Genomic DNA, 22,035 nt, shown 5'->3' with positions numbered 1-22,035 from the left:
CGGGAGCGGCGGCAGGCCGGGGCGGCGGAGCGGAGCCGAGCGGAGTGGGGCGGGGGCGCTGCCGCAGCCGCAGCGGGAGCAGCCCGGCCCGGCGCGGCCCCCGCACATCCGGGCGCTGCCGCAGGCCCGGCCCGTGCTCCCGTGGCGGCGGCGCGGCCCGGGCGCTCCCGGCCGGCCCGGCCCGTGCTGTGGCGGCGCGGCCCGGCGCGATGCTGCGCTGCATGCCGCCGCTCTGGCGCTGCAACCGGCACGTGGAGGCGCTGGACCGGCGGCACTGCTCGCTGCAGGCCGTGCCCGAGGAGATCTACCGCTACAGCCGCTCGCTGGAGGAGCTGCTGCTGGACGCCAACCAGCTCCGGGAGCTGCCCAAGGTGAGCCCCGCCGCGCCGGCCCCGCCGCTCCGAGCGCCGCCCCGGCCTGCGCCCCCCGCTGGGCCCGGCTGAGCTTGGCTGGGCCCGGCCGAGCCCTCCCCGAGCTCCGCGGCCGGCACCGAGCGCTTCGGGGCGCCCGGGGCTCCGTGCGGCCACCCCGGGCCGGGGAGGAGCCCTTCGGCTGGGAGCGGCACCGCGGCTGCCGCCCGGCGGGATAAAGGGGTATCCTGCTTGTCCCGAGAGATCCTGTACCCGGGTTATGGGGATAAAGGGATCCCCTGCCTGTCCTGGAGGATCCTGTACCCGGGTCACAGGGATAAAGGGGTCCCCTGCCTGTCCCGGGAGATCCTGTACCCGGGTTATGGGGATAAAGGGGTCCCCTGCCTGTCCCGAAGGATCCTGTACCCGGGTCATGGGGATAAAGGGATCTTCTGCCCACCTGGGAGATCCTGTACCCGGGTCATTGGGATAAAGGGGTATCCTGCCTGTCCCAGGAGATCCTGTACCCGGGTCATTGGGATAAAGGGGTATCCTGCTTATCCCAAGAGATCCTGTACCCGGGTCAGCGGGATAAAGGGGAATCCTGCTTGTCCCGGGAGATCCTGTACCCGGGTCATTGGGATAAAGGGGTATCCTGCCTGTCCCGGGAGATCCTGTACCCGGGTTATGGGGATAAAGGGATCCCCTGCCTGTCCCGGGAGATCCTGTACCCGGGTCACAGGGATAAAGGGGTCCCCTGCCTGTCCCAGGAGATCCTGTACCCGGGTCATTGGGATAAAGGGGAATCCTGCCTGTCCCGGGAGATCCTGTACCCGGGTCATTGGGATAAAGGGGTATTCTGCTTGTCCCGAGAGATCCTGTACCCAGGTTATGGGGATAAAGGGATCCCCTGCCTGTCCCGGGAGATCCTGTACCCGGGTCATTGGGATAAAGAGGAATCCTGCCTGTCCCGGGAGATCCTGTACCCGGGTCACAGGGATAAAGGGGTCCCCTGCCTGTCCCGGGAGATCCTGTACCCGGGTCACAGGGATAAAGGGGTATCCTGCCTGTCCCAGGAGATCCTGTACCCGGGTCAGCGGGATAAAGGGATCCCCTGCCTGTCTCGAAGGATCCTGTACCCGGGTCACAGGGATAAAGGGGTCCCCTGCCTGTCTCGAAGGATCCTGTACCCGGGTCATGGGGATAAAGGGATTTCTGCCCACCTGGGAGATCCTGTACCCGGGTCATTGGGATAAAGGGGTATCCTGCCTGTCCCAGGAGATCTTGTACCCGGGTCATTGGGATAAAGGGGTATCCTGCCTGTCCCAGGAGATCTTGTACCCAGGTCATTGGGATAAAGGGGTATCCTGCTTGTCCCGAGAGATCCTGTACCCGGGTTATGGGGATAAAGGGATCCCCTGCCTGTCCTGGAGGATCCTGTACCCGGGTCACAGGGATAAAGGGGTCCCCTGCCTGTCCCGGGAGATCCTGTACCCGGGTCACAGGGATAAAGGGGTCCCCTGCCTGTCCCAAAGTATCCTGTACCCGGGTCATGGGGATAAAGGGATCTTCTGCCCACCTGGGAGATCCTGTACCCGGGTCATTGGGATAAAGGGGTATCCTGCCTGTCCCAGGAGATCCTGTACGCGGGTCAGCGGGATAAAGGGGAATCCTGCTTGTCCCGGGAGATCCTGTACCCGGGTCATTGGGATAAAGGGGAATCCTGCCTGTCCCGGGAAATCCTGTACCCGGGTCAGCGGGATAAAGGGGAATCCTGCCTGTCCCGGGAGATCCTGTACCCGGGTCAGCGGGATAAAGGGATCCCCTGCCTGTCCCGGGAGATCCTGTACCCGGGTTAGCGGGATAAAGGGGTATCCTGCCTGTCCCAGGAGATCCTGTACCCGGGTCAGCGGGATAAAGGGGAATCCTGCCTGTCCCGGGAGATCCTGTACCCGGGTCAGCGGGATAAAGGCATCCCCTGCCTGTCCCGGGAGATCCTGTACCCGGGTCAGCGGGATAAAGGGATCCCCTGCCTGTCCCGGGAGATCCTGTACCTGGGTCAGCGGGATAAAGGCATCCCCTGCCTGTCCCGGGAGATCCTGTACCTGGGTCAGCGGGATAAAGGGATCCCCTGCCTGTCCCGGGAGATCCTGTACCCGGGTCACAGGGATAAAGGGATCCCCTGCCTGTCCCGGGAGATCCTGTACCCGGGTCACAGGGATAAAGGGGTCCCCTGCTCCCCTGGGAAATCGCTTACCTGGCTCATCAGCCCTGTGACAGTCACAGCTGCTGCCAAGCCAAATATAGCATGAATTAAAAAACTCTGGTCTGGGCAGTATGCTGCAAAAAGTGTCAGGTAGGTTAATGTAAAGTGATAGAACTGCTTTGTAGTTATGATTGTAGGGGTGCAGAGATTCTGCAAGAGCTGGAGCATCTCTGCCATGCAGACAGGCTGGCGGTGTTTGGCCTCAAGAAGAGAAGCTCTGGGGAGGGCTCAGAGCCCCTTGCAGTGCCCAAAGAGGCTCCAGGAGAGATGGAGGGGCCCTTGGGACAAGGGGGAATGGCTTCCCACTGACAGAGGGCAGGGTTAAAGGCGTTATTGGGAATAGATTATTTCCTGAAGGGTGTGAGACCCTGGCACAGGTGCCCAGAGCAGCTGTGGCTGCCCCTGGATCCCTGGCAGTGCCCAAGGCCAGGCTGGACAGGGCTTGGAGCGGCTTGGGACAGTGGGAGGTGACCCTGCCATGGCCAGGAGCACCTGTCCATATGCACTTCCCCCATGGAAGGGGAGTGGAACTGGGTGCTCTGTGAGATCCCTTCCATCCCTGCCCATTCCGTGATGTGGGGCTGCAGCCTGCACTTGCAGCTTCTGCTCTGCTCTGTCCAGCACAGAGCTCTGCCCACAGGAGCACCAGGATAAGCTGCTCCGTGTCTCCCTGATCCCTGCAGGGCACAGCATGGAGATCTGCCCTGCTGCCAGCTTGGGCCAGCATCTCCTGCCTCCCCAGGGTTTGCTGTAGCAGGGCAGGGCGCTGGGGCAGGGCCTGGAGCACCAGGAACCCTGCCGTGGTGTTCCCATTCTGCAGGTGGGAATCTGAGCCTGCCTCTGCGGAGGGAAAAGGCCTGGAGGCAGTGACTGGGCTGTGGGATACTCCAGAGGAAGCTTTATTGTGTATCCCCTTTGGAAACTTGTGATTTTTAAAAGTTATTGAGGTTCTACCTGTGCTAGAGAGAGAAGGTGTTTGACTGCCCTGTGTTTGGAGAGATGCTCTTCAGGGAATGCTGACTGAGTTGTGTGTTTATTTAAAAATTGAGAAGTGGGTCATTAGGTTTCAATGTTTTTGTTGAATACTGACATGTTATGGATTTTGCCATCAAATAGAGGTAAAATAAACCCTTACAAAGCAGAAACTCAGTTTTGATTCAGGCCAGAGTGGTTTGGTTCAGTTTTGTTAAAACACACAAACATCCACACCTGAGCAGGCTCTCTTGTGTGGAGGCAGCACTTCCTGCTCTGGTGTTTTTGGGTTCTGTTTGTCTTTCCTGCTCATCTCTTCCTGGTGAGCTGGGCTGCCTGTGGGACTCAGTGTGAGGCTGTTCAGGTGTGGAGACACCATTCAGTGTGAGGCTGTTCAGGTGTGGAGGCACTGATGGGATTGCGTGTGAGGCTGTTCAGGTGTGGAGACACCATTCAGTGTGAGGCTGTTCAGGTGTGGAGGCACTGATGGGATTGCGTGTGAGGCTGTTCAGGTGTGCAGACACCAGTGGATTTCAATGTGAGCCTGTTCAGGTGCGCAGACACCAGTGGATTTCAATGTGGGGCTGTTCAGGTGTGGGGACACAGTTCAGTGTGAGGCTGTTCAGGTGTGCAGACACCAGTGGATTTCAGTGTGAGGCTGTTCAGGTGTGCAGACACCTGTGAGAGCCTCTGAGCCCTTCTCTCAGGTAGCTCAGCATCTTGCTGCACTTTAGGCAGGGAGATTTCCCAGGCTGCTAGAAAATGTGTGTGTGTGTTGTGGGCAGGCTGGGCTGGGCATGGCTGTGATTCTGTCTGCAGAGGAGGAGGTTGTGACACACCCACGGAGCAGAGCCTGCTGCGCCCTGTGCTCCCAGCTCTGTGTGCCCTGCTGAGCTGCCTCGTGCTGCCCTGGACCCTGGAACTGGGGCAGACTGGGGTTTGTGAGCTTGGAACAGCATCTTTGGGATTGTAAATGCAGATTTTATAGTGGCTCAGCCTGTGTGGGTGCAATCCTGCCTGTCATGGCAGGTGCTGTGTGCCCTCCTGAGCCACCCAAAGAGCTTCTGTGCCACAGAGCTGTGGCATCTGCTCAGCCTGGAGTATCAGAGCTGCTTCCATGGCCTGTCCTGGGCTCACAGGCTCCATGTCCTGGGCTACTCTCTGGGCTGTGCTGGGCTCACAGGTTCCTCTCTGGGCTGTCAATTCCCCTTCTGGAGCCTCCTGCAAGGAATTACGAGAGGAGCAAATGGAACAGAGCAGTGAGATGCTGGTCCCCTGGTCTCAGGAGAGGGACAGAGGATGGGGAGCAGCAAGGGCTGTGGCCAAACCCAGTGCACAGCAGCTTTGCACAAGGGAGGTGAAGGCTCTCAGGGTGTCTGCATCTGTCTGGGAAAGGTGGTGAAAGGTGGAGCCATTCCCCAAACCATTCCCCAAACCATGGCAGGGGACATGGAGGGTGAGTGATGGCCCAGAGCAGGGGACGGGGAGCCACTGCTGCTGCTGCTTGCAGGAGAGCACTGAGTGCAGCCAAAGAGGGCTCAGTTCAGAGCTAATGACATCATTCTTCATGCAAAGTGTAGTTTAACTGAGCTGCAGAACATGGCATAACAGTGCTGTGGGTTAACACGAGCTCAGGAGAGAGCTGGAGCAGTTCAGGAAGGAGAAAACAACCAAACATGAGGGTCTGCAGAGACACCACCGAGTGTTTGCACTCCCTCCTGGGATGGGAGAGGCCTGGAGGGAGTTTGGCCTTGCTGCACTCACACTCTTCCTTCCCAGCCCCTGTCTGGAGCTGCCCAGGGCTGTCTGTGGCCATGCTGGGTGTTCTCCCAAGGCAGGTGAGTATCAGGTGCACCTGAAGGGAGAGCAGCCCCAAATGCTGCTGCTCCTGAGAGCAGCTAGGGAGTCTGGGCATGCTAGAGGTGCTGAGGCTTGGGGACATGCTGGGCAGGGAGAGCAGAGTCCCCTCTGTCCCTCCCCAGCCCCTCCAGGTTCCCTGTGGCTGTGCCATGGCTGCTCCAGAGGCACAGGAGGAGGAGGAGGAGGAGGAGATGTGCAGGAACAAGGAAGCAGGTTCGACCCACCTCAGGTGTGACCCAGCGTATGTCCTGAAGGTTCCCTGGGCTGTGCCAAGGTGCCTTTGGTCCCAGGCACACAGGTCACTGCAGGAAGGGCGTTTTTTGAGGATGCTCCTGTTGGTAGGGACACACACCTAAGGCAGGGGCAGGAATCTGTGTGGTATGAGGTGAATATGGTGCTGAAAATTGAAAATAAACTGCGTTTTCACTAGGAGGAAGGAAGGTGGGTTCAGGCACATGCTAAACCTAAACCTAAGCTGGGTTTAGTCACACGCTGTCCCTGCAGGATGGTGTTGGGAAAGCTCTTTGATGGGTCAGGAGGATGATTTCCAGATGAGGAGCCCTTGATGGATACAAGGCTTTTTTTGGGAAGCAGACCCTGGGAGGAGGAGGGCTTGTGCTTGTCATGAGGTGGAGAATTTGTGTGCTTGTTTCACAGGAGGGGCTGCACGTGCCCATTCCCTGGGAGAGGGTCTGAAGGACACAGGGATGGGAAGATCTGTCAGAAAAGTGGGAATGAGAGAGCAGGCACAGCCCTGGGCAGCAAGGTTGTGTTTGAGGGGCTCAGGCAGGGCTTTTAGGGAAAGAATTCCCTGTGGAGGTGATTTTTGAGGTGAAGGGATTGGAGGGGTGCCTTTTGGGAAGGTCTCTTGAAAATCCCTGAGTTTATATGGTTCCTCTTCTGAGGGTTTCTTAGCCAGCACCAGCTGGGTGTTTCAGACAGGCTTTTCTGTGTCCTTATTTCACCTCTTTCAGAAACATGGCATCTCCTGCTCTTTCTGTGGCAGTTTTCCTCTGCAGCATTTCCAGTGCCCTTTGTGCTGCTGCTGTGCTCCAATCCCATGGGATGGATGCTCTGCCCATCTCCTGGGATTTCTGAGCAGCACTGCTGTGCCTTCCTCACCTCTCCCTTCCCAGCTGCAGGACTCAGCCTCTGTTTCTCTCCATCCTGCAGTGCCAGCTCCTCTTCTGGCTGCTCTTGCTTCTTTGTCATCTGTCCCTTGTGGAAATTTTGCCTGTTTTGAGCCTAAATTTCCCCTCAGGGTGGCTGTGCTTGGGCAGTTTGGAGGGATGGATTAAATCTGTGTGGGAGCATCTGCTGCCCCATTGCAGGGATTTGCTGCCAGGGCGATACCACACAATTTAATGGAAAATGATAAATTCCCCTTGATAAGTTTCCTGTGCTTTCCACAAAGGTGTCTGAATTCTAGAGGTGGAAAAGACTGACTTCTGCTGTGCCCATCTTGCAGAGACTGGGGCTGCAGGATCTCTGCAGGACAGGGTGCAGAGCAGTTTTGGTGGTACAGAGGGTTAAATCACTGTGTTGGAGCTTCATAACAACACCTCAGTCATTCAGGCCACTCCTGAGCACTTGAGAAGCACAGGTCTCACTCAGCAGGAAGGAATGAGCACATTCCATGGAATTTGGAGCACTCGGAGGTGGCAAGCAGAGCCTGTCACAGCCCAGAAGGATCCAGAGGCTCTTGGTGTGCTTTTGGAGGAGTGCTCGGGTTTGGAGTGTGGGGAGGGAGGCTGGGTGGAGCAGAGCTGGTTGGACCTGGTGTAGGAGGACAAGAGGGTGGAGCTGAGTAGAACTGAGATCCTGAACAAGTCTGAGCAGAGGGAGGAGACCTCGGAGCTCTGGTGTGTCAGCATGAGCGTGCCCAGGGTCAGGCTGCCGGACACCTCCTGGGGCAGTGCTGGGCTGGAGGTGTCTGAGGCTGTGGCTGTGCAGAGGGGGAGCCCCAGGGCTGGCTGTGGTCCCAGGGCTTTAGCAGTGCTGGTGCTGAAGAGGGAAGCCCCAGGCACTTCTCATGTAGGGGCTGCAGTTCCTCACAGCAGCTCCCATGCTGAACTGAGCCCAGTGCAGAAAACACTCTTCTCACTGCCAGTGGGCTGATACCCACTTGCACTGGAAACTGTGAGACACTGGGAAGAGGAGCCCATTTCTGTCCAGGGCAGGTCCTGCCCTGTTTGGGCTTGTTGCTGTTTGCATCATGGCAAGGCCCTTTGAAACCAGCCAGGTTTCAGCAGTTCCACCATCATGGCAAGGCCCTGTGAAACCAGCCAGGTTTCTGCAGCTCCACCATCATGGCAAGGCCCTGTGAAACCAGCCAGGTTTCTGCAGCTCCTCCATCATGGCAAGGCCCTGTGAAACCAGCCAGGTTTCTGCAGTTCCTCCATCATGGCAAGGCCCTTTGAAACCAGCCAGGTTTCAGCAATTCCTCCTGTTTGGCTGCTGTGGCCTGGGGTGAGAGCATCCCTGTGCCATGTCCAGAGCCAGGATCCCACTGGGAGCTGGGATCCCACCAGGAACCAGAATCCCACCACAGCCAGGAGCCAGGATCCCATTAGGAGCTGGGATTCCACTGGGAGCCGGAATCCCACTGGCAGCCAGGATCCCACTGCACTCGGGAGCCAGGATCCCACTGTCAGCCAGGATCCCAGTGCACCAGGAGCCAGGATCCCCCTGGGAATCAGGATCCCACTGCACCTGGGAGCCAGGATCCTGCCCAGGGCCAGGATCCCACTGCATCCCACCAGGAGCCAGGATCCCATTAGGAGCTGGGATCCCACCAGGAGCCAGGATCCCGCTGGGAACCAGGATCCCAGTACACCCAGGAGTCAGGATCCCACCAGGAATTAGGATCCCACTGCACCTGGGAGCTGGGATTCCCCCGGGAATCAGGATCCCACTGCACCAGGAGCCAGGATCCCACTGGCAGCCAGAGTCCCACCAGGAGCTGGGATCCCCTCAGGAATCAGGATCCCACTGCACCCAGGAGAAGCTCGAGGCCATGCTTGCCACTCTCTCCCAAAGCAAAAAGGGGCCTCACAAAGCTAATTAAGAGCAGCTTTTAATTTCCTGGCATGTGAAGGCTGTGAGGAGGATCTTGGGGTTTATTTACTTCCATGGAAGAGTAAAGCTTCTCCCTCTAATCTCTCTGTATTAATAGCCCTTCCCTGAGAAAGTCAGGAGCCAGGAGTGCTCCGTGGAGCCTGCCAAGGCTGGATGTGGGGTGGGCACCTCCTCTCGCTCTGGATGTGCCTCTTTCCATCCCAGGCTGTGTCAGAGCTGCAGCTGCATTTGCTTAACAAAACAGCCAACAAACTGGTTTCACTTGCTGGCTGTGAGACTGGTGTGTGGAGCCAGCTCAGCTCTGGGCGCTCTGCAGGAGCTCAGCAGCCCTGTGGGTTACTGGGCCAGCTGGATGTGTGTTTGTCTCTCCAAAAACCACGATTCTGCATTGCTGCTGCCCAGAAGGTAGAATAAATGCAGGCCATCTCCCCTGCACCCTCCTCTGGTGGCAGCAGAGGTGTAGGATCTGTGCTGGGGTGGCAGCACCAAACACAGGCTCAGTCATGGAGAAAAGAGCTGATAAAACTCCTGGACATGCAGTTCTTGGCTATACAAACAGGGAACAGGAAAGAGGCACACAGGTGGATTTTATGCTTGAGGGCTGTGAAGGGGAAGTGTCTGTTAGCATTCAGTTCTCTGAGGTGTGTTCAGCTCTGTGGGACAGGTGTGGGTGTTCTGCCAGACTGTCTTCCCCCTTGGAGGGGGTTCAGGTGTGTGAAATAGGAGGTGCAGAGGCAGTAGAGAGGTTTAAGTGGAGTAAAAAATGATGAAAATTCAGGTGGTCATGGTTGGAATGGCTCTGCCTCTCACCAGCCCTTCCTTGGCACTGGTTTGGTACCTGCAGGGAGGCCACAGGTGGAAGCACCTGCTCAGTCCTTCCTGGGTTCTTACAAAGCTCTCTGTAGGTGTCTGCTGGGTGGTTTAACACCTGCCCCGTGTGTGCTGCTGCCAGCTGGGTTTGCTGTGCCCCTCTGGGGTTCCTGCTGCTGCTCTTGGGGTGTTTGGCTGTGTCAGGTCCCCAGCTCTGCTCGCAGGGCTGTCCCTGGATGTGGCATTGCAGAGGCCCTGCCTGCTCCTCCCAGGTGTCTCAGGTTCCCTTTGGTGCTGCTGAGGATGTGCCAGGGAGAATGAGTTCATTGATGGCTGCAGGTAGGGGCAGGGCTGGGTTAACCCCTTCAGCTCTCCTCTGATCTGGTCTGTGTGTTTCCTGCATTTTGGAGCCCTGATTTGGCCTCTCCCTGGCAGGAGCTTGGCTGAGGCAGAGGTGGGAGCATGGTGGGTGGAAGGATGGATGCTCAGCTGTGTGCTGGGCAGGGGGATGTGGCATCACAGCACCTCTGGGGCTCTGGCTCCCTGTTCCATTCCTGGTTCAGGGCATGTACTGTGTATGTCTGAGCTGTTCCCCGGGAGCTGCTCCAGCACCTTCCTTGTCCTCTTCCTGCTCAGGAAAGGTGTTTGGGTACACTTAACTCTTCCTCAGGACTTCTCCAGTCCCCCACATGTGCTTTCCTGCACCCCGAGGGTACAGGCTGCCTTTGAGTCCCCCACTTTGCACCAGTTATTTGTCTTGGTCTCATTGCCTTGTCTTGGATTCCTAGTTTCAGGGTTAGACCTGGTTTGTTGGGTTTTTTGGTGGTTTTAAGGTGCCTCACTGTGCTGGAAATGTATCTGTTGGATGAACCCACTTATGATTTCTGCCTCTGGAAAACACAATCTGATTGGAAACTATTGCAACAGGTTATTGTATAATACAATTTTGGCATTTTTCCCTCTGCTAATAGCTGTGGCATTACAGATCAGTCAATTAATTTTTGAAGTTGCAAGCTGACCCTTCTTTGCTGAGAGGGTGGTGTAGAAGTAGATGGTGTCCCTTGGCTGAATTGTGGGGCTGGTTCCCAGTGTTACATCAGGAACTAGAGGGACTGTGAAAGATGGTTTATAGATAATTAGTTTTTTTTCGATAGAGGTGGAGAAATTGGAATGCAAAATACCAGCTTGTGGTTCTTCCGCTCTCTAGCTGAAGCTGAAGACAATGGGCATCCCTTACAGTGCAATGTTTCCTGTGAAAGTGTCTGTACATTGAAATGGATTACAAAGGAAATACCCAACAGCTTCTAGAACATGTCAAAATCATATGAATTTCGGTAACACGAAGGAAGTTTATTAATTTTATGCATATCCACTGGAGTTCTTCAAAACATGAAACCATTAGGGTATATCAGAAATTAGTGAGACCCAAAAAGAGGCATTTGGATGATAATGGAGCTCATGAAAGAAGCACTCCTCCTTAACACCAGGACTCAGTGGGGACAAGGCATCTGTTTCATGAAAAATTAAGAGTCTGAATTATGCTGCTTTTCAATGAGAAACAAAACTAATACCTGCTGTCATTTACCATGAAAAAACTTGTCAGAAAGTACCACATATCTCACTGACACAACAGCTTGGTGATCAGAGGTATTCATCAAAATTTTAGAAACCTCACATCCTGAATGAAAAACCGAGGAGGAGGTGATTCCTGAGGTGCAGGGGTGCCAGGGATGGGCCTGGCTGGGAAAACCTAAATGTTCAAATCAGAAAGGAGCAGATGTGCTTGGGTGGTACCTGGGGTGTGCTGGGTTTGGCTGCTTCACCCACACCCAGGATGCTCTCCCTGAAACGATCTCCACAGCTCTCTCCAGAGTAATGGTTTTGCTCCAGTGCCTCACTACATGCACAGGTAAGAATTTCTTCCATATATCTGATTTAACCAGGCAGGAGGCACCTGCTCTGCAGCAGCTGGAGGAGACAGCACTGTATATAACATCACTGGACATGTAGAAATACTTTTTTATAATTCTCTAGGAGAATTATAGGAGATTGGCCTACTACTCTGACAGAAGGCACTTATGGCTACACTATTTTAATGCTTGATACAGGAATACCACCAGATTAAAATGAGATTTGGATTTTTTTTCCCAAAAGCAAGAGAAATTTTTTTAAGTGACTTTGGTCCTTAAAGTAGGCACAATGTGTAGTGGTTCTGTTATGGAAAAAATTAGTCACAGAATCGTTGAGGCTGGAAAAGACCTTCAAGATCGAGTCCTACCTTTGACTGAACACCGTTTTGTCAACTAAACCACAGCACTCAGTGCCGTGATTGTTTCGTATATTCCAGTATATTTATGTTTATATTTATGTTTATATTTATATACTGGAATATATAAAATATATTCATTCACAGAGCAAGGTGGAGGCTGTGAGTGCTGGGGTTGTATGGAATATGGCCTGCACATATTCCATTGAAATATATGGAATAATATACTGTATATATATATATATATATATTAATAGTATACTGTAAATATATGAATGTGTTTTGTATATTCCAGTATATGTATATACTGGAATATATGAAATATATTAATATATTTACAGTATATTACTCCATATATTTCAATGGAAAGTGCCCCTGAATGCCCTGTGCCTGCCACAGGCAGTTTTGGTCCTTCCTTTCTTGCCCCATCCCAGTGCACAGACCAAGGTGGAGGCTGTGAGTGCTGGAGTTGTATGAGGTTGTATTAAATATATTCATTCACACACCAAGGTGGCGGCTGTGGGTGCTGGGGTTGTGTGGGGTTGTATTAAATATATTCATTCACACACCAAGGTGGAGGCTGTGAGTGCTGGAGTTGTATGAGGTTGTATTAAATATATTCATTCACACACCAAGGTGGAGGCTGTGGGTGTTGGGGTTGTGTGGGGTTGTATTAAATATATTCATTCACACACCAAGGTGGGGGCTGTGAGTGCTGGGGTTGTGTGGGGTTGTATTAAATATATTCATTCACACACCAAGGTGGAGGCTGTGAGTGCTGGAGTTGTATGAGGTTGTATTAAATATATTCATTCACACACCAAGGTGGAGGCTGTGAGTGCTGGAGTTGTATGAGGTTGTATTAAATATATTCATTCACACACCAAGGTGGAGGCTGTGAGTGCTGGAGTTGTATGAGGTTGTATTAAATATATTCATTCACACGCCAAGGTGGAGGCTGTGGGTGTTGGGGTTGTGTGGGGTTGTATTAAATATATTCATTCACACGCCAAGGTGGAGGCTGTGAGTGTTGGGGTTGTGTGGGGTTGTATTAAATATATTCATTCACGGAGCAAGGTGGAGGCTGTGGGTGTTGGGGTTGTGTGGGGTTGTATTAAATATATTCATTCACACGCCAAGGTGGGGGCTGTGAGTGCTGGGGTTGTGTGGGGTTGTATTAAATATATTCATTCACGGAGCAAGGTGGAGGCTGTGAGTGTTGGGGTTGTGTGGGGTTGTATTAAATATATTCATTCACACACCAAGGTGGAGGCTGTGGGTGTTGGGGTTGTGTGGGGTTGTATTAAATATATTCATTCACGGAGCAAGGTGGAGGCTGTGAGTGTTGGGGTTGTGTGGGGTTGTATTAAATATATTCATTCACACGCCAAGGTGGGGGCTGTGAGTGCTGGGGTTGTGTGGGGTTGTATTAAATATATTCATTCACGGAGCAAGGTGGAGGCTGTGAGTGTTGGGGTTGTGTGGGGTTGTATTAAATATATTCATTCACGGAGCAAGGTGGAGGCTGTGGGTGTTGGGGTTGTGTGGGGTTGTATTAAATATATTCATTCACACGCCAAGGTGGGGGCTGTGAGTGCTGGGGTTGTGTGGGGTTGTATTAAATATATTCATTCACGGAGCAAGGTGGAGGCTGTGGGTGTTGGGGTTGTGCTCAGGGCCCCTCTTCACACAGCCAGAGTCTGCTGCTGCTGCTGCTGCCTCGTGTGGAAGATCAGCGTGGGAGCACTGATCACTTGGATGCTGACTGTGGTGTCTGGGCTCAGTCCTGGCTCAGGACTGCCCTTCTGGGGTTGGTTTGTTGTTTCACCTGGAGCAGGGGCTGCTCGCTGCTGCTGGCCGTGTGCTGTGTGCCCAGCAGCTGCTGCCCCGGCCCCTGGGATGGGGACAGCATTCCTCAGCCCTGCTGCAGCAGCAGCTGCCGAGCCTTGGCTCCCAGACAGCCGCTTTGTCTTTGCTGGAATGCATTCCCAGCCCTTGAGTGCTTTTAGATATTGGCCGTGCATTCCTCAGGGCCCGATTCGGGGTTAAATAGTCGGAAATCCGCCGGGCTGCAGGGGGGGCCGTGTGGGGCTGGCAGGGAGCAGCCTGCTGGGGCTGCTCTGCTGCCTCCAGCGTGGGCAGGAGCTCCCCCTGCTCCCCCTGCTGCCTCCAGCGTGGGCAGGAGCGTGTGGGGCATTCCTGTGGGTGCCCCCAGTGCCCCTCCAGTGTGGGGCCACTCCTGTGGGTGCCCCCATGCCCCTCCAGTGTGGGCAGGAGCATGTGGGGCCACTCCTGTGGGTGCCCCCAGTACCCCTGCCCTGCCTCACCAACCCCTCTGTGCCTCTCCTGCTGCGGGCACACAAGGAGTGTCCTCTCTGCCCTCTTCTCCATGCCCTCTGCCATGGCTCTGGCTGCAGAGCTGGGCATGGCTGGCATGCCAGCAGTGTCTCTTTGGGACTGAACTGCCTGAATTGCCACCTTTCAGGTGTTGGTGACTGTGTGCCTGCAGCCACAGTTCACTAGCCATGTCCCTCATATCTTCCCCTCCAGGTTGTGTCTTCCTCCTTGATTTTTTCCCCTTTTTTTCCCACAGATGCTTTTGCAACATCTGTGAAGTTAGTTTTGGCCTCTTTTGGTCCTTTGCACTGCACCTGATTTCCTCCCAGACCACTTTCTTGAAGTCACTGAATCTCTGGATTTTCTGGGTTGTTTTTGGATTTTTTTTCAATTGCATTTCATTCGATTGTATCTCCTTTCCAGAGTCTTTCTTTTCTGTTTCATAAGATCCCGTTTCGAGGATCTTTTTGTTTCCAGGCCACAGTTCACTAGCCTGGAACTAGTTCAGGATGTGGCTGTAAATGCTGTGAGGAGGGGAGGAGGAAGCACTGGTGGTGAATTGGTGAATTGCCACCTTTCAGGTGTTGGTGGCTGTGTTCCTGCAGTCAGTTCACTGGCCTGCAGGTGGTTCAGGGTCTGTAAATGCTGTGAGTAGGGCAGAAGGAAGCACTGGTGGGGTGGTAACAACTGGGAAGATGGTGATGTTAAGGGGCAGCTGGTCTGTGTCCCCTGCCTGAGGTGGCTCAGACCAAGTCCCCAGGTAAAGGGCACCTGGGTGGTGGCTGTGGTGCCCTCCCTGTGGCACCAGGGTGCCCCTGGGGCTGCTCTGCTGAAGCTCCACACTGATGTTCCCACCTCTCAGCAGTGTGATAAGCTTGTTTGACCTCAGCTTGGGTTAACTCAGTTATCCTCATCAGATTTCAGTGATTCTTCTTAAATTGAACTATTCTGGGAAGAACCATTTCCTTCCTGGTTTCTGTCTGCAGGGAGAGGTGTCTCTTGGGGTTGCTCACTGTCACCTGGAGGCACTGGGCTGTGCTGGGGGTGAGTCCTGCTCTGCTGAGGGAGCTGAGCAGCCTCTGGAGCTGGGCCTGGGCTGTCCAGCCATGGCACACAGGTGGGGCAGGTTCTGCCATTTGAGCACTGGGAAGTGCTGGCTTTAACCCCAGAGCTGATCGGCTCCTGCCTGTTGTGCTTTGCAGTCTCTGCTTCCAGCTCCTCCTGACTCTGTCCCAGGCTGGATTCCCCCAAGGGACAAGCCATGGGCACAGGTGTGAGATCTCTCAGCACACCTGTGGAAGGAGGGCCCCAGGTCTCTTCACATTTCACCCGTGGGTGTCTGAGGCAGGCTGGGTGTCCCAGTGCCCAGCTGTGGAGCATGCAGCAGCTCTGCTTCCTCCAGGCACAGGAGGAACATGCCAAGCCCGTGTTTAACCAGGAAAATGGGAAGGAACCACAAGGCTCAGATACATGAGCTGGTTTTGCTGCCAGCATTGGAGGAGCTGCTGTGTTACACTCTGACAGATGGATGGACAGACACCTCCTGCCTGCAGTGCATGTCCCATGCATTCATCCAGCCTGGAGACAAACTCAGAGCTCATCTGGGGCCCATGGGAAGCAGGCCCTCCTGCTCGTGAATCACAAGGAGCATTGTAATTATTTTCCTGCTGCACAGTCTGATGCTGCCTTTAATTAAACGTGTGCTGTCCTGCTGGAGGCAGGGACTGCTCTAGCAGGGCTGGACAGGTGGGCTTGAAATTCTCTGAGGAGAAATGAGGGGTGAGGAGACTGAGGAGCACCTTAGCATGGGCACTTCCAGGGCTGAAGGGTTGGCAGAACCTCTGCCTTGGAGCCCTTAGCTCCTGTTGGAGGAGTGGCCACACAGCAGGCACGGCTGGGGTGCTTGGTCCCTGGAGAAAATCACCTGTTACCAGCACTGCTGGCCCAGGGCTGCTGCCTGGGGCAGCCTGGCTTGTCACAGGTTGTCTTTGAGGAAGAGGGAGAACAGGTTGTAAAAGAGTAGAATGGTGCTGAAGGCAATCTCAGCCCTGATGAATTGCAGCTGTACTAATTACCGAAGAGTGGGGACAGCCTTGTCCTTAATAGTCCCAGCTGTGTCCAATAAGGATGGGTGATAGAAAAGAGGGGGTTAGCTGGGTGAGAGTCCTTCAGAGTCAGAGTTTGCTGGCTGTGTGTGGGATTTCTGGGCTGTTCAGATGGTCTGGGGAAAAGCCCAAAGATGGCCTTGGGCCCCCGGGTTCGAAAGGACGAGAGGAAGCTTCGGATTTGTTCTCGGTCTCGGTGTTTATTAATTGCTTATCTAAAAGATTTTCTCTTGGCCTGACAGAGTTCTGCTCAGCAGTCAGCCATGGGCACACACTGAAAGCCCCTGGGGCGGTCACCTATCTTTATACCCGGAGTTACGTATACAATATTTATCATTTTTCTCCAATACCCTCTACCCTTATTAACCAGTGTTCCCCTAGTAAGGTCCAATCCCGGAGTGCCAACATCACCACAGAAGATGGAGGTCTAGAGGAAGAAGAAGAAGGAGAAGGGCACGCCCCAATTTCTCCATCTTACTTCTCTAGACCCCCCTGTACAGAAATCTTAAGCCCTGTATCTCACACCCCAATTAACTTGTCCCTTCACCATTCACCCCAGTGAAATCCTCCCATCCTCATACTGATGTCATCTCCCATGTGGGATCAAAGTCCAGCCACCAGACATCTCTGGCAGCATTCCAGGACTCCCGAGCCCCCCAGGGGGGGTCTTGTTCACCCTGCACCCCAGTTCTGAGAGACTGAGATCCCACATCTCCCCCTTCTGTTTGCACCAAAAGACCCCTTTTTTTTTTTTTTTTTTTTTTTGCTTTTATGTGAAAACCCCCCAAAGTCCTTAGTTTCTTTTCATTTCTCTTCTGGGTCGTTTTTCGCAGCCCGAGTCTCGACTTCTGTCTGAGTACTCGTCTCTCTGCTTCTTGGATCAGCATTCTCGTGTTCTCGCGTTCGGAATGGTTTCACGTGCCGCGCTGACACCCACTTCAGACCTCGATCTGTGGAGATACAAGCAAAACCCTTTCCCCAAATGATTAGTTTGAAAGGACCCTCTATTTAACCTGTTTCTGGGTTTCTGATCAAAACCAAAGGATTTTCCCTTAGCTTTGCCTATGTGTTGTTTGAACATTTTTGAGCCTCCCAAAAGATGGGTATTTCGTGACATCAGCTTGCCACAACTGAAGACTTTGCAGCCCCCGCGGATTGATGGCCCCGGTAGAAGAAGGTGGCTGCACAAGCTGACAGTCTGGACAAGCACTAATGATCTCCCTCGCCTGACTCTTTGTGAGACGAAAGGACTCCATCAGTGCTTGCGCATTCTGATGAAAGAACGCATGACTTAACCTTGCCTGCTCAAAAATGTCCGGCAGCGTTTGCAAAATGGGCATTGTCAACCTGTCCGCCCGAGCATTCCCTTCCGCTAAAAACCCTGGAAGTGTTGTGTGCGCTCTAATGTGTGTGATAAAATACTCCCTTTCCCTGCTCTCTAGCAGTGTTTTCAAGCTTGTCAGGTATGAGTATAAAACCTCATTACTGACTTCTTTGATGTCGCTTAACACTCTCCGTGGAAGCCGCGCTGCTTGTTCCCCTGGATTGTCATCTGGAGGATCCCCTGCTAATTGCCCTTCTGTGAGGTTCGCATTCGGCCCACCTTGGTATCTGTTCCGCAACTCAGCAAGATATTTTCTCCACCTTTTTTCCCAGACAAGACTCTGTGTGTCAGTGAGGATCATTGCCACAATACTTCGAATGTCATATGGTGTGAGATCATACATAGAGAATGTCCCTCTTAATAGCTGTTTGAAGTATTGTGAGTTCAGCCCAAAAGTCTGAGCTGCCTTCCCTAGGTCTTTGAGTGTCTCATGACCCATCCTTTCCCACCTTGGATTCTGTCCCTGGGCATCATATGTCACTGGCATTGTCAAATCCCCTGATCCCGGGAATAAATGCTTTTCCTTTTCCAATGCTTTTCTGATTTGCCTCCAATCCATTGTCTTCACCGGCTCTTGAAACCCCTCTTCATCAGATTCCATTGGGATTTGCATGAATAATGGTGTTGTAGATGTCATCGGTGATTCATAGTGTCTCATTTTTTGCCTTGAGGTTTTTGGCCTTGCTCCTAAATCCGAAAAGGAAACTCGAGGATCCTGTTGATATTTCTTCTTTACTGTATCGAATGAATGCAAGAAGCTTTTTGCTGCTTCTGCTGCTGATAGCATCCATGTTGGGACACCTTCCGATGCTGTGATTCTTATGACATCTTCCCCTTGTAGCTGTTCTTCATCTGAGCTTTCATCATCTTCATGAAATCCCGAAGTGGATGGATAATCCCTTTGTCGTGTTAACATTGTTTTCTTCGAGGTGCTTTTCTTTTTATATATTGTTGGAAAAAATTGCTGCATTGTTGCAGTCTCGCCACGAGATGGCGCTGTGGCTCCGCCGAGCCGACCCGGCATGTCGTGCACTTCTGCCCTCCTGCCACTAGGTGGCGCTGTCACCGGCCTCCCTGGCTCGGATGACGAAGCAAGCTCGACTACCCTACTTCCTCTTCCGGCTCGGCGTCTCCCATGGAGGGAAGGAACTGAAACTCCGAGGCTCGAGACTAAAGGCACCAGATCTGGAGACGGTGTGGAGCCGCGGGACGTAGAATCCCTAACACGGCCCCTCCTCACCCTCGACGTCGCAGGGGACCGGGCTCGGGCCCGCCCGCGTCTTACTCTCTGCGCGTGCGTGCTCTCTGAGCTACTTCCGGTGTCCCCCAGGGTGACGTCATCATCGTCTCCCCCCTGTTTCACCTCCGAAGTTCCCGCCCCTCGGTCTGTCCCAGAATCCGACCCCTCCTCCTCTGATGTTGTGTTCGCCTCCCCCGCCGGCACCCCGGCTCTACCCGCGATTCGAGCTGATCGTCGCACCGGCTCTGACATCACACCCGCGCGCCTCCTGCGTCCCGCCGCGGCGGCCCTCCGGGGCTGCGCGTTTTCCCTCAGCCCGCCTTGCGCGCTCGCCGCCCCCGCGCTGGTATGTGAGTCTATCCCCCGGTTTTTGCGAGTTTCGCCCTCCGCGGGCGTGTCCTCATCCTCACCGGCGCTGCTCGCGCCCGCCGCCGCCGCCGCGTCGCCGCTTTCGCCGCGAGCAGGCCCCCCCCCCGATCCCTTATCTTCCTGCTCCCCCCCTTCTGCTCCTGACTCCTCCACACTCTCTGGAGTTTCAGGACGCCCTTGGGGTTTGTTGCATTTTTTGATCGGGGGTTTTAATATTTTTTCCTGCTCTCTTTTTTCGAGAGCCCTTTCCCCCTGGCCTTTCAAAGCCAGAGCAATTTTTTTCCCGGAGCTCTGCCGCTCCGCCCCCTGCTCTGAGGGTGCCGCAGCTTCTCGCTGCTTCTCCAGCCTTTTGGACTGCACTAAAATACCTTGTAACATGATTCTTGCCGGCGAGAGTAGCTTTAACGCTGTCTCATCTTTTTTTGTTGCTAAAATATATAAATGCCTATTAATCTCTTGCCAAAACCCGACTTCGAACAAAAGATATGTCTCTGCAAGTGGGTAATTGAGCCTTGCCCATAATAACAGCTGTTTTAATTCTTTCTTTGGGATCCCTTCTGTATATAATTCTGCTACACTTTGTAAGGTGGATAAGATTTCCCGTTGTTCTTGGGAGAGTGTTGCCCCCATAATATTATTTTGGCCTTCTTACCGAATTTGTCGCCAGCGTGGTCTGGAGGCCCTTGTTCTCCGTCCAGCAGATTACGAGGGATGGATCAGAGGCGCCTTTCTGGTCCCAGTCCAGGCCGCTCTGCTACGAGCTGTCTTCAGCAGAAGCTGAGAGATGGGATTTCTCAGTGACTGCTGATTTTTGCAGCTTCTCCCGGCCGGTTTTTTCTTTTTCTTCTTTCTTTCTTCAGGCTTCCCTCCTCTGGAGTTATCAGTGCTGTTCTCTTGGCTCTTCAGCTCTTCAGGGCTTTCCCCCCCCCGAAAGGTTTGGTGGGAGATAGCCCGCACAGCGGACACCAGTTGTGGGATTTCTGGGCTGTTCAGATGGTCTGGGGAAAAGCCCAAAGATGGCCTTGGGCCCCCGGGTTCGAAAGGACGAGAGGAAGCTTCGGATTTGTTCTCGGTCTCGGTGTTTATTAATTGCTTATCTAAAAGATTTTCTCTTGGCCTGACAGAGTTCTGCTCAGCAGTCAGCCATGGGCACACACTGAAAGCCCCTGGGGCGGTCACCTATCTTTATACCCGGAGTTACGTATACAATATTTATCATTTTTCTCCAATACCCTCTACCCTTATTAACCAGTGTTCCCCTAGTAAGGTCCAATCCCGGAGTGCCAACATCACCACAGAAGATGGAGGTCTAGAGGAAGAAGAAGAAGGAGAAGGGCACGCCCCAATTTCTCCATCTTACTTCTCTAGACCCCCCTGTACAGAAATCTTAAGCCCTGTATCTCACACCCCAATTAACTTGTCCCTTCACCATTCACCCCAGTGAAATCCTCCCATCCTCATACTGATGTCATCTCCCATGTGGGATCAAAGTCCAGCCACCAGACATCTCTGGCAGCATTCCAGGACTCCCGAGCCCCCCAGGGGGGGTCTTGTTCACCCTGCACCCCAGTTCTGAGAGACTGAGATCCCACAGCTGTGCTGTGAGCAGGAAGGGTTAGGATGTGCTGTGAGGGACAGACAGGCTCAGGTGGCTGTGCAGGGGACAGGAAGGAGTTGGCTGGTCCTGCAGAAGGAAGGAGGCGGAAGAGAAGGAGGAGGCGATGTTGCGTGGAGCTGCCCTGGAAGTTTACAGAGAAGGTATGAGAGTTTTTTTCACTGTAGGATAACAAACTGATGGTGCCAGTCAGTGTGAGTCTGCTGTTAATTGGTGCCAAGCACCAGCACTGGTAGATGGTGCCCTGTGTGAGGAGAGAACACCTACAAGGGAGGAGGTGCTGGAAGTGCCCCTGAATGCCCTGTGCCTGCCACAGGCAGTGCTGGTGCTTCCTCTCTTGCCCTGTCCCACTGCACAGACTGAGGTGGAGGCTGTGAGTTGGAGGTGAAGGCTCTGTTTGGGCAGCAGAGCTGGGAGCACCATGGTGGTTTGGCTGCAGGAGCAGAGTCTCTGTCCCGTTCCAGAGCCAAGATTGTGTGCTTGTGGTGTAGAGCCTGTTCCTGATTCCAGCTGTGCAAACTGTCACCACCTGCTTCCAGAGCCCTTGTCCTGAGTGTGGCGTTGTTGTGGCTCTATGGTTAGGCTGGTGCTTGCCTCCTCTTCCCCTGGCACATGTCCTGCTCTGCTCCAGCACTGCTGCTGTTTGGTACCTGCAGCGGGTCTGCACTGGAGCCTGCCTAAAGCTGCTGGGCTGGGGGAGGGATGTCCCCAGAGCCTGTGGGGACACTGGGCAGCCCCTCCTTTGTGTCTGCTCTTGGCAGGAGGGTCCTGGGGCCAAGGAGCTCCACGAGCTGTCTGTGCTGAGCACAGCATGGCTCCTTCTCCATGGAGGAGCCCAGTTCTCTGTCTGTCTGTCTGTCCTCCTCTCTGCGTCTTCACAGGTACAGGTGAGAACATGGGGAGCAGGAGGTGATGCTGGGCAACAAAGACTCCCTCATGTCCTGGCTCCCATGGCATTATGAGGTTAGACACCAGGTGAAGGGAGAGCTGGAGCTTAGCCCTGGTTAGGCCAGAAACCCTTTTTTTGTAGCCTCAGCAAAACAAAGGTTTGGAAAAGAGTGGTGGTGCTGACCTGGGAGGGGGGATCAGCCTGCATGCAGTCACATTTGGTGTTTTCCAGGAGCCAGGCTCAGCAGCCAGACACTTTCTGTGTTTCCCTGGCAGTGCAGGTGCATCTCCTGCAGGTGTGCAGGAGCACCCAGGGCTGCTGTTGCCCTTGTGGGCACAGGGATGGGCACAGGGCTCAGGGCTTGGGCACAGGGATGGGCACAGGGCTCGGAGCTTGCTGCAGACACCAGCGGGCTGCCAGGGGAGCTCGGTGGCTCTGTCCCTGACCCTGCCATGCTTCACCAGGGGGTTCCAGGCCTGCAGCCCATTCCCCCC

The 22,035-nt window shown here is 54.1% G+C and overlaps 1 protein-coding gene across 13 annotated transcripts in view; it reads left to right on the top strand.

Annotated features, from left to right (window-relative positions):
• The first annotated feature begins 209 nt into the window (after positions 1-209).
• Positions 210-22,035, top strand: part of SCRIB (scribble planar cell polarity protein) — a 134,911-nt gene continuing 113,085 nt past the window's right edge. For 12 of the 13 annotated variants that reach the window (XM_054293844.1, XM_054293841.1, XM_054293846.1 and 9 more), the window contains exon 1: positions 210-371. In XM_054293844.1, coding sequence (XP_054149819.1) covers positions 210-371 — 162 coding nt within the window. The remainder of the gene's footprint in view (positions 372-22,035) is intronic. The other variant, XM_054293842.1, reaches the window with a different exon arrangement.

Source organism: Melozone crissalis, unplaced genomic scaffold (genome assembly GCF_028551555.1).
Source record: "Melozone crissalis strain CALT ecotype California unplaced genomic scaffold, PUWL_Pcris_2 ptg000195l_1, whole genome shotgun sequence".
Taxonomy (NCBI): Eukaryota; Metazoa; Chordata; class Aves; order Passeriformes; family Passerellidae; genus Melozone; species Melozone crissalis.
The sequence above is the reverse complement of the archived record's forward strand: the minus strand, read 5'-3'. Positions and strand labels throughout refer to the sequence as shown.